The 13,769-nt window shown below is 37.4% G+C and overlaps 3 protein-coding genes across 3 annotated transcripts; 1 reads left to right on the plus strand and 2 right to left on the minus strand.

Moving 5' to 3' along the window:
• Positions 1-1,030: 1,030 nt before the first annotated feature.
• On the plus strand, positions 1,031-2,751 carry LOC120176447 (60S ribosomal protein L23a-like). The gene is made up of 4 exons (XM_039182877.1): positions 1,031-1,104; positions 1,211-1,250; positions 1,793-2,159; positions 2,499-2,751. The coding sequence occupies exons 2-4, from the start codon at positions 1,235-1,237 to the stop codon at positions 2,581-2,583; spliced, it is 468 nt and encodes a 155-aa protein (XP_039038808.1). The 5' UTR covers positions 1,031-1,104; positions 1,211-1,234; the 3' UTR covers positions 2,584-2,751.
• A 147-nt stretch (positions 2,752-2,898) lies between these two features.
• Positions 2,899-4,397, minus strand: LOC120176467 (ankyrin repeat-containing protein BDA1-like). The gene is made up of 2 exons (XM_039182896.1): positions 3,793-4,397; positions 2,899-3,714 (listed from the first exon to the last, which is right to left on the minus strand). The coding sequence occupies exons 1-2, from the start codon at positions 4,393-4,395 to the stop codon at positions 2,953-2,955; spliced, it is 1,365 nt and encodes a 454-aa protein (XP_039038827.1). The 5' UTR covers positions 4,396-4,397; the 3' UTR covers positions 2,899-2,952.
• Positions 4,398-10,470: 6,073 nt separating this feature from the next.
• On the minus strand, positions 10,471-12,034 carry LOC120176573 (ankyrin repeat-containing protein BDA1-like). Its single transcript, XM_039182982.1, has 2 exons — positions 11,453-12,034; positions 10,471-11,379 (listed from the first exon to the last, which is right to left on the minus strand). The coding sequence occupies exons 1-2, from the start codon at positions 12,032-12,034 to the stop codon at positions 10,471-10,473; spliced, it is 1,491 nt and encodes a 496-aa protein (XP_039038913.1).
• Positions 12,035-13,769: the final 1,735 nt, after the last annotated feature.

Here is a 13,769-nt window from a genome sequence, read left to right on the forward strand (position 1 = left end):
CCGACCCGACGAAATTAAGGTTTCACCCGACCCGACCCGAATATATGACTTAGAAACCCGACCCGACCCGACCCGACCCGAAATAATAATAAAAAAAATTTTATTCAATGAAAACAGTGACTTAATTGAAAAAAATTATATATGGAGGGACATTATTGTAATTATCCCTAAATATATAGGATAAAATTATATATATTTTTCGGGTCGGGTCGGGTCGGATTTTTTTCACCCTAAACCCGATCGGGTCGGGTCGGAACCCGTCAGATTCGGGTTGAGTTGCCATCCCTAGGTAGCTTTGCTGCTGGAAAAAGACTGCGTCGACTTCCTAATCTATTCCTTCTTATATATTGACCGACTAATTCAGATCGAGTACTAGAGAAGCGAGGACAACCCCACAACCCAATTTGCTTCATTCGCAAATGCTAGGATTCGAATCCCTGACATTTCTTAAGGGACCTAGTGTCTCATCCTACTAGGCCAACTATGAATTTAATCAACTATTATTTATATGTTGAATAGTAAAGTATTTTATCGCATAAAACATAAAAAAGGTCATTATAATAATATTGATTATTATTTAAAAAGGTTAATTATTAGTTGTAGTAAGGTAAACTATTCCTTTAAATAAGACGTAAAGTTTCAAACCGAACATTGTGAATTGAATGAACTGAGTTGAAAGGATCGTTTTCGTGATAAACTTCTATAGTATTCGATTTGAGAACATCGGTTCAGTCAATTGCTTAATAATAATAATATGGGTTGTGCTTAAATTTAAACTTGAAAAACTCCTCGAAAAAATTATGATACTCAAATTCGATTCACTCTCGAACTTGATAATGTTCGGACCGAATTCAAATAATTTTGAAGTGTACACGTGTCATCTAGGGAATTCAATGGGCCCAACCCATCGGTTAATAATTTAATGGGCCTAAATAAACCCAATTTTCTAGTTAAAATTCCAGTTTATAAGTTAATGGGCTTACTAAATTAGGCCCATACAAATCCAGCTTATTGTAGGAAAATTTTACTAAATTATAAAGCCACCATTTCCTTCTTCCAAAGAAAACCCTAAACACTCCAGCTGCCGCAGCTGAAAAGAAAAGGGTATGTTAATTTCTTTAAATTAAGCTGGTTCGTTGTCTTTTAACTCATCAATTTGGGTTTCTAAAGTTGATTCTAAGTCATTTTCATCTTTATTTTTTCTTCCCAGGTTGTTGAAGTAAGAATTTTAGCAATGTCTCCAGCCAAAGGTATGGCCTTTTTAGTTTTTAGATTTCAGATCTAATATTTTCTTCGCGTGATTGATTATGAAACGATCGTACTAGAATCTGGGTTTAACCCATTCTCCCTCGTTTTGGGGTTTAGGGTTAGTATTTTGCAGTAGTTTGGGTATGTGATACTGTTGAGAATGTTGATTCAGGGTGGTTGCTTTTACTGGATTATAGTGCAATTATTGTGTTTAATTCAGTTGTCTTGCTGTTTTTACCCATTAAAGTTATGCAGTAAAGGATAGTTTTCGGGTTTAACTTACCAGTTTGTAATCCGTTCTTCTTTCTCCGTGGTGGTTTAATTTGCTCGAAGGTTTAGGCGTGGTTGACCTGAATCAACATTTCCAATTATTAGCCGATATTGTCTACTGTAGCTTTCATTTATATCAGTTTAATCAGGTTGTCATTGATTTAACATAGCTTGTATGTAAACATCAAGTGTTCGAGCGATTGATTTGGATACTTGGATTGCGCTGTTATTAGTGAGGTGCGTTTTAGATTAATATTGTTTAAACCTTTGGCAGTTGACAACAGCAAGAAGAAGGCCGATCCAAAGGCTCAAGCGGTGAAGGCTGCTAAGGCTGTGAAATCTGGTGCGACATTTAAGAAGAAGGCTAAGAAGATCAGGACAAAGGTTACATTTCATCGGCCGAAGACCTTGAAAAAGGATAGGAACCCTAAATATCCTCGCATCAGTGCACCACCGAGGAATAAGTTGGATCACTATCAGATCCTCAAGTATCCTCTAACCACCGAGTCTGCAATGAAGAAAATTGAGGACAACAACACCTTGGTTTTCATTGTTGACATCCGTGCTGACAAGAAGAAGATTAAGGATGCTGTGAAGAAGATGTATGACATCCAGACGAAGAAAGTGAATACGTTGATCAGGTAAATTCATTTTGTTGGTCATGTATAAAAGATAAACATATCCTTAACTGCTTGATTGTATGATCATGTATAAAATCTTTAATTTCCAAGTTTTGATTGCTCATATTATTGCAATTAATTGATGCATTTAGAACTTGTCTTCATGGACCCTGGATGGAAATCTGATACATGAAGTTCAAACAGATGTTCGATTTATTCTTTTGATTTGTCCCTTGTAATCCAACTTCGCTACTCGGTTTTGTTTGTCATACATCCTCACTTGGTTGTAGAACTCATGGTTTAACCAATTCTCATGCCAAAGGTTTACTTAGTTGTTAAACTCGTATGGTCATTATGCAGGCCTGATGGAACTAAGAAGGCATATGTTAGGTTGACTCCAGATTATGATGCCTTGGATGTGGCGAACAAGATTGGAATTATCTAAAGCGGATTATGATGCTTTCAACATCTTTGCCCGAATGATAAACTATGTTAGGACTTATTCTCGCTTTATATGTACAAGGATCTATGTTTTTCCTACTTGAATTCTGCATGAGATTTGGATTAGGATTTGCGCACTTGATGTCCTGTATGAATGATTTTTACGTTTTAATCATCATCGTTTGCCTATCTTAGAGATTCTAATCAAGTATAAGTAGTAAGAAGCTTGAGTTTATTGTTGATGAAAAGAGAGATTACAATGTAGGATGAAAAGAACATCAATCGATAGGATGGTAAGACAGACAAGACTAGAAGGCACATAGTATTAACTACTCAAAGCCAACCAAACAATTCGCCTTCCTAGACTCGACTTTCATGGTTTCTGTCTTGCATATCTTTTATTTTTAATCCGGCAGTATACTCTTATGAATACTACTACCAGGATTATGATGTACATGAGGCCGGAAAGGAAGTAGGCGAGGATGTAGACATATTGAAACATGATATCGGCCGACTCTGTATTCGGGGATATGACCATAACTGCAGATACTAGGAGGCAAAACAGTAACATCGTTAGGGCAACGATGAGGGTGGACCAGAAGAAAACAGTAAGGTTACTGATAAGGACGAAACATGTTACGATGAAAGAGATGCAGAAGGCTCCAATGTTCGGAATGAAGAACCAGAGGAATTTTCTTGTACTCAGCACCGATGATCCTGCAGCGTATGAACCCTTTTCCAGAAATTTGTTCAATTTTCCGGTACTTGAGTTTTTTGAACCTGAGTGGATATCCATGGCGGGAGACGTGTTGTTTTGCGAGTTTGCCTGAAAAACACCGCCTGGAGGGCTTAAGGCTGCTTGGTAAGTGGCTGTTAAAATCAACACTGTCACTACTACCAAAGCATTGCTTCTTTCACTTGACATGTTCTTAGCTTCAGATGCTAATTGCCTGACCAAGTAAAAAATAAACAAGAACGGTGACTGAAAAATGTTTTTTCTCTGAGAACGTAGAATTCTCAGACATTCTTTGCTGTCCTGTTGATTCTCGGATTGTTCTAAGATTTCTGTCGCAGTTAATTTGTTCGAATTCTTCAATCTTATGTCGACCCCCCATCTTGTCAACAGACCGAGAATCTGCATTGGAAAACAAAGCAAAATACATCATACAAATTGCAGTAAAAAAAGAGTGGCTGATTGAGATTTTGGGTATACTTTCGGTTGATTTTTAGATGCTGCTATGTGTAAAACAGTGTCGCCATTTCTGTTCTTGAAATTGAGAAGTTTCTTAATCCGCCGCGTGCTGCATTCGCTGCTCAATAGGCTTCGCAGTAGAACTTGAAAAGCTTTTAACTTGTTTTCCCCCGCTGCTAGATGCAGGGCCGTGTCGTTCCGGTTTGTCACGTCGTGGATGCATTTAGGGCAATCGTTGAGAATCGTTGTCAAAAGAGTCAGATGATCGATGCTGTCTCCCATAGTAACAGCGAGATGGAACGGAGTGTAACCGTTATTCCCCTTGACACGAGCGAGATCTTTGTTGAACTCAAGCAGTGAGAATGCCGTCTCCGTATCCCCGTTCTTTAAAGCAAGGTGAAGGGGACTCCACCCGTCTTGGTTCAGCTTCATGGCTAACGATGGCTTCAACCCCAGCAACTCCATTGCAAACTCTGTTCGCCCCGACGCCGCCGCTACATGCAAGGGAGTATCATAGAACTCCCTTCCTTCAACCTCGTGCAGAAAATCCGGTTTCTCCCAAATAAGTTCATACAACACATCGATATCACCTATTCGAGCGGCCTCTCTGGCTCTCTCTTCCATCGAAGCTGGATCAATTACGATGCTAAAACTCTTTGCCATTGGAGTGAATTTAGCTCAAACCTTGAAGTGAATTTAGCTCCACTTGAAGTGAATTGTTTACTTCATATAAGAATCACCATTGCATGTATCACGTTCGAATGTCCTTATCTTCGTTTTCAATCAAGAGATCCTCATAAAGTTGCAGCAGTGCCACACTTTTCGTGTAAAACGTTGGGGAGGTTTGGTTTAGTTTCAATCTATGTTGCCCTGATACGAATACGGGGATAGACTTGGGATATCTCTGGCGTACTCAACTAATTCTAACCGTAACCTTTTAATATGAGACATCTCCGGTACATACTCAAATTGTGTCCGTCCGTACGTATCTCAAACACGTATTAAATACTTGAAAAGACATTAGCCGTACCCGTGCAACAGAGGTTTCAGTTCATCTTCTTTCATTGTCCTTCTCCCACACATTCCCCTCCCACAATTTACCTTGTTTGCCAACCATAACTTTCGCCTTTTCGCTTTATTCAATGGGAAGATTTAAAGATAAAATACGCAAAGAATTTGATTTCTGATGGTCCCCAATTGGTCTCAATAGTCGTATGCTTTGTTGATAGAATATCTGGACTTTAATTTCAGAGATTGACGATCAAATCTGATAATGAAAAAGAACTGAATTATTTTTGTGAAATTTATTATCAAATTCGTGTAATTTGGTTAATATTGCAGTATTATGTTTTTGATATAAATTGTACCATCTACGAAAGTTACAAGCAATTCAAAGGGATGACAAATAAAAACAAAGAGCAAAGACTTGCTTGCATAGTTACATACATTTCCGGGGCCTGAGTGAAATTTAAAAATAGGTCCTTATAGAACGAAAGTATATTCTATTATTTTGAACAGTTAATTTAATATTACATTAATAAATCGTAGAAAATGATTAAATTAGGGGCCATGATTATAAAAGTAAAAAGTGAGGTGAAAAATTAGGGGCCTCAATTATAAAGATAGAAAGTGAGATTGAAAAAAAATTAGAGACATCAATTATAAAGGTAAAAAGAGAGATTGAAAAAATTAGGGATCTCGATTATAAAGGTAAAAATTGGGATTGTAAAAATTGGGATTGAAAAAATTAGGGTTCTCAATTATAATGGTAAAAAGTAATGATTCTTCTTGATTGGGTTCCTCGATCCTCGAGGCTTCGCCACTATAAACAAAATTCCCTCCATTCGAGGCTTGAATTATGTTCTTTCTTTGCTTTCTTCTTTTCTTTGAAAGATATGTAAAAAATACATATTAATGTATGAAATGTGAATTCAATTGTAATGCATGAGGTCTTGTATGCAGAGATGTTGATAATCAATCTTCTTCTAGCTTCAATGTGGAGAACTCGATCTTCCTTCACTTGAATGGATACTGTCCCAATATCAGTGTGACAACTTGTTAGCTCACACTTTTCATCCTCTGAAGGTAAATTTAATCATCTTGTGTCATCATGTCTTTCATGTCTTCTATCTCCTGGTTTCATCATTAGATCCTTAGAAGGAACGTTCTCTTTTGAATTTTTCTCTAGTCAGGCATAAGTTCTTGACACCCTTTTTGTCCCTGATGCAATTGCTCAATCAGAATTGTTTCTTATGACCCCCTCCAAGGTAAGCTTTCCTTATCTTCATATCCTACCCCAGACTCTCTAAGTGGTGAAGCTCATTTCAATGTCTTCTTGATCGATTCTTAGCTTCTAAGCCTGAGCGACCATTGCCAAAGATCTATTCCCTAGAGAGAATATATTGTTTGAAAATATTTTTCTTCCTTTTTCATTTTCCAAAATGTGAAAAAGTTTGGTGAAGAAGTTTTGAAAAAATAATGCCACTTATTTCGGGCTCAGAATTGAAGCGAATTTTAAAACAAGAGTTAATTGAATATTAAATAAGTCAAACATTCTTTTTAATCCATCAAAAATTATAACTCTTTGACAAGTTTCAATATTAATGCTATTTTTTTAGGCTGATGTTGATTTGGGAAGGTAGAGTGTTTCAAGTTGGCTTCTTTGGTTAAGGTATAACATTCTTGATTCTGGTGTTCATTGATCTCATGAAATAGTCACTACACTCATCTTCTGGAAATGCTCTGGTGCCCAACTCTTGTAAGTATCTTCAAGTAGTATGCCACTTTATCAAGGGATGCATAACCCCTATTATTATGCAATAGCTGCGCAATCTCCATATTCAAGCCACATTTGTAAGTTTTCAACTCAAATCCTCCTTTGGTTTCAAAACCTTATCTGAAATTTATGTCTTGAACCCCCTTTATTATTTTTTTCCATGTCATGCATTAAATATTTAAAAAAATCATTTTTCCAAATAAAAAATTAAACCTGAGAAGCGGAATGAAATATGAAGATAGTCTCTTTCACTTAGAAATCCATGTATGATTAGAAGAGACTTTACAGGCACTTAACGTAGGCCAGGGCTCACAGTTATGAAAGAAATGGATAAATAGACCCAAAGAAGAGTTTATAGGTGATCGAACCAACAATCAATTCATTCTGATGTCTTCAATCTTGTCTTGCTTAATTTGAATCTGCTTATATTGTCTTTTATTTTCTTTCCTTTTGGATCCCTCTAGACTTCCTATTTTTGGGTTTTCACCCTAGAGTTCATCTCCATTTTTTATGCCTTCGGTATTTCTCGATCTTCTTATTGAATCTGGATCTTTGAACTAGTTGTACTTGATCAACCTTGTGGTTTGAGGATCATTGAGTCATTTTATTTGGTGTGACTCTTTGCTTGTACTTTTTGTTCTCATTTTTGTTGATTCTTGAACTTCACTTTGATTTGAATATATTGTTTGTTCTCTTTATTTGGAGAATTCTTCGTTTCCATTTGAATGTCCTTTCTTTCTTGTAATTGGAATATCTTTTATTTCTTTCGACTTGATTTGCTCCTCGAGCACTTGGTATTTGATCCACCTTGTGGTACCTTGTTATTTTTCTTTATTTCATGGAAACTTGTCTTTGTAATAAAATCTGGATTGACGATCTTCACTCATACGAGCATATTTTCTTCAACTTACCTCAATATGGAGGGTGATCCTTGGTTAGGGTTGAATTAGAAGAAAAATATTATATGCTTAAGTGGGGACAACAAGGGATATATTTTCTCCTTTTATGAATGGATAATAAAAGAATGTCATTCATCATTTCATACACGAAAGTCATTGTAAAAGAGGTTTCCCTAGGGGTATAGATATCTAGGATTAAATTTTATTAAAATGAAAATAATGTAATTAATGCATGATAGGATTATTTGAATTATTCCCTTTATTTATTCTTCTTCTTCTCGCTCCTAGTATGCCTCGATTATTCAGACTTATCTTCAAATAGTTGATCTAGGATACTCTATCTTGTTTTCCTTGCAAGAAGATTCGCGCATGGACGGATGTCTTATACTCAATGTCTCTAGGGTTTTATTGAGGTTGAAAAATGTTGGTTTTGCGTCTTAGGAGATGAGGGTTTTCTTGTAAGTTGTATCTTTGGAGAAAAGTAGTGTTATGAAAAGATCGGTTCTACCAGAGAAGGTAAAAGTATAAATTTGGTGTCTCGAAAAAAGGTAAGGGTCTGACTTTGGTAGCGACAATAAATTAGTTTGGGTAAAGAATCAAGTGATGATAATTTTGGCTTTGAACAAGATACATGAGGTTTAATCTTGCCACATACCAAAGATCTATATTATTGAAGAATTAAAAGAATCTTTAACTTATTCGATATTTAAAGAACTACAAGATTAAAACTTGTTTTATTTCTCATAACCTTAGAAAGTGACATATGTCATCAAACATTTTTACAAATATTTAACTGAATAGAAAAGAAAAGGAAAAAACAAGTTCAAACAGGAGCAAATGCATTTTCATGAAAAAACAGCAAAGCTTCATGGGAGGCAATAACTTATTCTTGGTTCATCTCAAAATGCCCCCATTATTTGTCAATGGTTTATGCCCTTGAATTTATTAAATTTTGGGCCTTGCGCTTTAGTGCCACACAATTCTTTGTAGTGTGAATGAGATTGCGAGATTAGAACCAATGCATGTAAAAAAATGCAAGGATGTGAATGCCGATGGAAAATGCAAATGAAAATGCAAATGAAAATGCAAATGGTGTCGATCCCAACGATGAATATCATAGAAAAAGTTTCATTGGAGATCAAAGTCTTCACTTTTACAAAGTAGTCCATTTTACATACATGCCTTTGCTTGAGCGCTTGGTCTAAAGTACGCCGATGCTTCATCCTAGTGCTTCGTCGTTAAAGACTCAACCTATCAAGTGCTCCACGATCCTTTGAGCTTGTGTAGAGTCTTTCTTAAAAGTATGGCTCATCTTAGATGATGTCCCTTTGATACCCTTCAATCTTGGATGCCATGCCATCGATCAACTCTGATGTCTAATTCTTCGAGTGAGCTTCCTCCTTGTTTTCTTTTAGCTTCTCCTAGCCATCGATGCATGTTCATGTATGCGACTACTTGATTGAAAACTTTTTTCTCCCTTTGAAACATTTTCACTTGGATATTCAATTGTGGATCAACATCTTTGTATTGTGACATGATGATGCGATACAAAAAAAAAACATAAAAATAAGAAATAAGTTAGTACATGTAAGATAATCGATAAAGATAAACGAACTATTCAGAAGAGAATATAACTCCTACCCATCATGGTATCTACTCAACATGCTTTTATTAGATAGCGATCCTAACCGGACATGCTTTCTACCCGACATACTTTATTTCAAGAAATTAATCCTAACCGTATGGTATCTAGCTCACATGCTTTCATTCGGAAAGAAATTTATTCTAAGAATTTAAAGCAAAGGGAAAAGGTTTGGAGTCGTTCCTCCTCTGTGTACACCTATTTCGATTCCTATTGATCGACAGAGTTCGATATGGCTCTATGGTTCACTATATGCATGCTTTTGGCTCTAAGGGAAAGGGTACTATAATTGTCCTTGATGTTGGTGCCCCCTTGGGCTTCCAAGCCCTCGATCCTCACCCATTACAGGCTTTGAATGGAACGAGTTCAATTCAGGGGGATCCACTTCCCTATACCAATACGAGGAAGTAAATTCCCACGAAGGTATAAGGTCTGTATCCTAGAGGTTAATTGCTATAGCTCATACGAGGAATAAATTCACCACGAAAGCATAGCGTTCACCCCTACTTAATCGGGACGGAGCTTGGGTGTAGAGCTTATGTCATGAGATGCAAGTGGAGTGTGTGAGGATAAGCATACTAACATTTCACAAAGACAAAACAAAGATAAAAACACTTCGAAAAGGAGAAATTCAATAAAACTGCAAACATGAATTAAACATAAGTACAACTATTTACATAAAGAAGTGAATAATAAATTAACCAATGTTCAAAGGATCATAAGCTAATTTTAAACTCGAACATACACTTTCCACTATTATAACAATTTATAAGCGACTAATGACTTTACTCTCTAATTTCTCCTCAGCAGAGTCGCAAAGCTGCCAACACCATTTTTTTCACCAAAATAAAAACTAGTTCGACATTTTTTGAAACAAGGATGGGAGTAAAAAACAAGTATTCTGATTCCCGTTTTTAATTTCCAGAGAACTTCAAAGTGTCCTATTCATTTTGTTTGGGGTTTTTATATTAACCCTTTTTCTTACAGATTGAAAAAGGAAAAAAAGAGGACAAATTACAATTGATTTTTGTTTGTATTCTCTTGTTTGTTGATGACGCTTTGACGTGGAGGAGTTCGGGGCTTGCTAGAGGCACTGTTGCTGCTGTCGTGGAGGGGAAGGTGTGCAGGTGATCGGCGGGTCAGACGGATAATGTGCATCAGCCGGGACATTCATAGTAATTTTACTTTATATGTTAAATTGAAGAATAATGGATATTAGATAATGGTTTAGTGACTAAAATATAACAAATAAAAAATTTGAAAATTTTAGTAATAAGGTGAAGGTTAGGTGCTATTATACTTATACATCACTATGCTTAATGATAAAGATATTCATTGCTATTAATACTATAGGGTACATTGGCATACTACAGGCGTATACATTATAAACCAGAGGTGCGCTGCTTCATGCAGAATCTACATAGATGAAAGAATAGCCACCATCCTATTAACACTATAGGGTACATGATGATGTTTATGGGGTTCTGATCATCATCATGACCATGTGCATCAACGATAGCATAAACTGTAAATAATAAACTATAGCCTACAACTAGAATGGTTCCTTTCCAGAATTCATCATACAGAAAGTGGAGTAACAGGACTTGGATTACATCTCCACCCGAAAAGTAAAACGGTAGCATCCAACAACCGACGATCGAAACGCTGAATTTCGATACTTGATACGTGATACACATGAACACCATTAACATGAAAACAATGGTTGAGAAGATATGGACTGCTAATGCTAAAGAGGTTGGGGTTATGAAAGAGATCGACTGGTCGAAACACACCGCTAGGAAAGCGAGTAGTACTTGAATCGCCGTCCTGAAACCGCTCGGGAAAGGTTTAAGCATTGCTAGTGTTAGGAAAAAGGTTACGATGAACACGATATAGGTTGGAATGAAGAAAAGAAGGAACTCGGATGGATCCATGACCGATCTCCCTAATTTCTTTGAGCTGTTTCCACATTGCCAAACACCACCAGGCGGGCTAAGACTGGCTTGGTAGGTTCCAGCTAGAAGCAATCCTAGGATTACTAGTAAGGCACTGCGGTCCTCGCCCGATATATTATCTATATCGTGAAAAATTAACGATGATGCTTTTGTCACATGCTTGACAATTTGTTTCTCCAACTTATATTTGATGTTTGAAACTAGTGGAATCAAACAGCCAAGCAGAATAGTAATGCATCCTTTGTTATTATGTTGTTGTGCAACATCCAGCGCGGTTAAACCAGCTTGATTGGTGGCATGCTTATCAGCCATGCAGTTTAATAGTAATTGAAGCATCTGTTTGAGATTTAAAGGTTAGAATCATTTAATCATGTGTATGAAGTACGAAAGAATCTACTCCCTGCAATACCTGTGGCTGGTTTTTGCTGGCAGCTAAGTGCAACGCGGTGTTGCCGTCTTCGTCCTTCCAGTTCACCACTTCTCGACGATAATCTTTCTTCATAAGCATTCCGGTTAGTATTCGGAGAACGTCGTGTCTTTCATTTTCGACCGCAATATGCAAAGCGGTTCGATTTTGAGTCGTAACATCCAGGATACTCTCAGGGCAAGCCTCTAGAAATCTATCCAGCAAGCCATCATGGTCACCGTCTTTACTAATGTAGTGCAGAGGAGTCTCACCGTTCTTCCCCTTGACGCGAGTGAGATCGGTATCGATTTCCAAGAGACGTAGCGCCATCTCTTTATGCCCTTTCTCGACGGCAAGGTGGAGGGGGCTCAAACCTTGTTGGTTTAGCTTCCTAGCGAATGATGGCTTTAAGTTGAACATCTCCATTGCAAACCGCATGCACCCTTCTGATGCAGCTATATGTAACGGAGTGTCGATAAACTCGACCTCGTCCAAGCGTCTCAAAACATTCCCATTTCTCTGAATTAATGTATACAAATCACTAACGTTTCCTTTACGAGCAGCGTTTCTCAAACTTTCGTCCATGTCAGCCGGTAGGAGCAATTGACAAAGATTAAAAACTTTGTTGTGAATGAATGCTGTATATTTCAAGGTTAATAGGAAGATATTTATTCCATTGAAATCGTTATTAGTTTTTGAATTAAAGGCGTTGATATGTCATATGTTCATAGTCAAAAGTTCATGAACATAGTGTAGACAAGGGAGCCGTCAAAAGTTTTTCTTTTACGAAAGTGGAGAATTTACCTAATCAAACATTAGAGTCATGATTATAAAAATAATTAGATTTACTTAAGTCGTAATTTTTAATTTTTTTAATGCTGTTAGACTGTGCTAGTAATTTACTAGAAAGGGCATATACTAAAACCTCATACATATTTTCTATTCTACCGTTACACAACAATTACTTTGTTTGGTGTACAAAAATATCCGATCCGAATAACCCGACCTATTTATTCGATGATTCGATCCGAAATTTTTGACATCCAATCTGATTTGTTCGGATAATTCGGATTGAATATTCAAAAAAGTTAAATAATCGGATTGGATACGGATCAAAAAATTCTCAATTTTGGATTATAATGTACTTTTGTCCTAGGTCCAATAGCCCAATCTTTATGGGTTCAACATTGGTATGGATATTGGATAGAGCGCTAAAGCTTCTGACCGCCGTGAGGCACACCGCCATCACCAAATTGCTCGCCGTCCCATTCTGACCAAAACCCGACCATCCCCTTGTCGAGACTCGTCGTTGATTGCCGTGGAGAGCTCGTTGAAGATCACCAGAGAACCCACCACCCCGTCACTATTTTGGATGATTTCGGCTGTGCCACGATCTCCCTTTTGCCTCACCGCCACCATCAATGGCTTCGTCTCCTCCTCGAGATCAAAGCCCTACCAACGATACACCTTCACTCGCCATCAAACGTCGTATATAAGTCTTCGAAAGCTTCACCGAGAAACCCAAGAAACTCCCTCAGTTTTACGTTATTTTGGATCGATCCCGGTGATTGTGAGCTGTACGACCACCACCACTAGACTCCTCAGTGCCTCGCGGTCAAATCCCAACCGACGGTGTTTCCTCACTATCGTTCGTTCTCCGATCGTCGTTGGGTAAGCTTTGAATCACCTTTTTGGTTATTTTCATCGTGTTTTGACTGGATTTTTGGTGATGTTTTAAGTTGTTTACAGTGAGGAAATGTATTAGGAGTGATCGATTGCTTCCTCGACCGATTCGATCGTCGCACGTGCCCCAAGCACCGCTCCTACGTGTGGGGGTTGTTTTCCAGCTAAAGGAGTTTCTAGAATGGCTCGAGCCGAGCCGTTTAACCCAAGCCACCCGAGCCGTCCAGTTGAGCTAAGCTAATGAGCCATCCAGTTGAGCTGAGCCGCGAGTCGAACTGATTATTAATCGTTGACCTGACTAGTGTTGACTTTGACCAAAAGTTAAATTTTTCGAAAAATCATATTTTATATTTTTCGATGTTCTGAGTCCAATTGTGCGGTTTGTTTCACCAAATTCAAATCTAGTAAGCTATATTTCGGCATTTTATCTTCTGATTCGATTCAATTTTTGCGTCTAAACTCTGTTTATGATGTAATTTGTTTTGCTATGTATCTGAGACATTATGAGACATGAAATTAAAGTACGAGAGCGATCAAATGGAGTTAAAATGATCGATCAATATGACTCAAAATCGAGATAATACTCTACTATCCTATGCACATTTTACAGTATAAATTAGTAAATGACTGATGCATG

This window comes from Hibiscus syriacus, unplaced genomic scaffold (genome assembly GCF_006381635.1).
Source record: "Hibiscus syriacus cultivar Baekdansim isolate YM2019G1 unplaced genomic scaffold, ASM638163v2 tig00112249_pilon, whole genome shotgun sequence".
NCBI lineage: Eukaryota > Viridiplantae > Streptophyta > Magnoliopsida > Malvales > Malvaceae > Hibiscus > Hibiscus syriacus.

Bases quoted from the DNA above. Each gene is read 5' to 3' on its own strand.
- LOC120176467 (XM_039182896.1), bottom strand. From the start codon at position 4,395: ATGGAAGAGAGAGCCAGAGAGGCCGCTCGAATAGGTGATATCGATGTG. The intron at 3,715-3,792 runs GTATACCCAAAA...TTTCCAATGCAG, and splicing joins CATCTAAAAATCAACCGAAA to ATTCTCGGTCTGTTGACAAG.
- LOC120176573 (XM_039182982.1), bottom strand. From the start codon at position 12,034: ATGGACGAAAGTTTGAGAAACGCTGCTCGTAAAGGAAACGTTAGTGAT. The intron at 11,380-11,452 runs GTATTGCAGGGA...AATCTCAAACAG, and splicing joins CCAGCAAAAACCAGCCACAG to ATGCTTCAATTACTATTAAA.
- LOC120176447 (XM_039182877.1), top strand. The intron at 2,160-2,498 runs GTAAATTCATTT...GTCATTATGCAG, and splicing joins AAAGTGAATACGTTGATCAG to GCCTGATGGAACTAAGAAGG.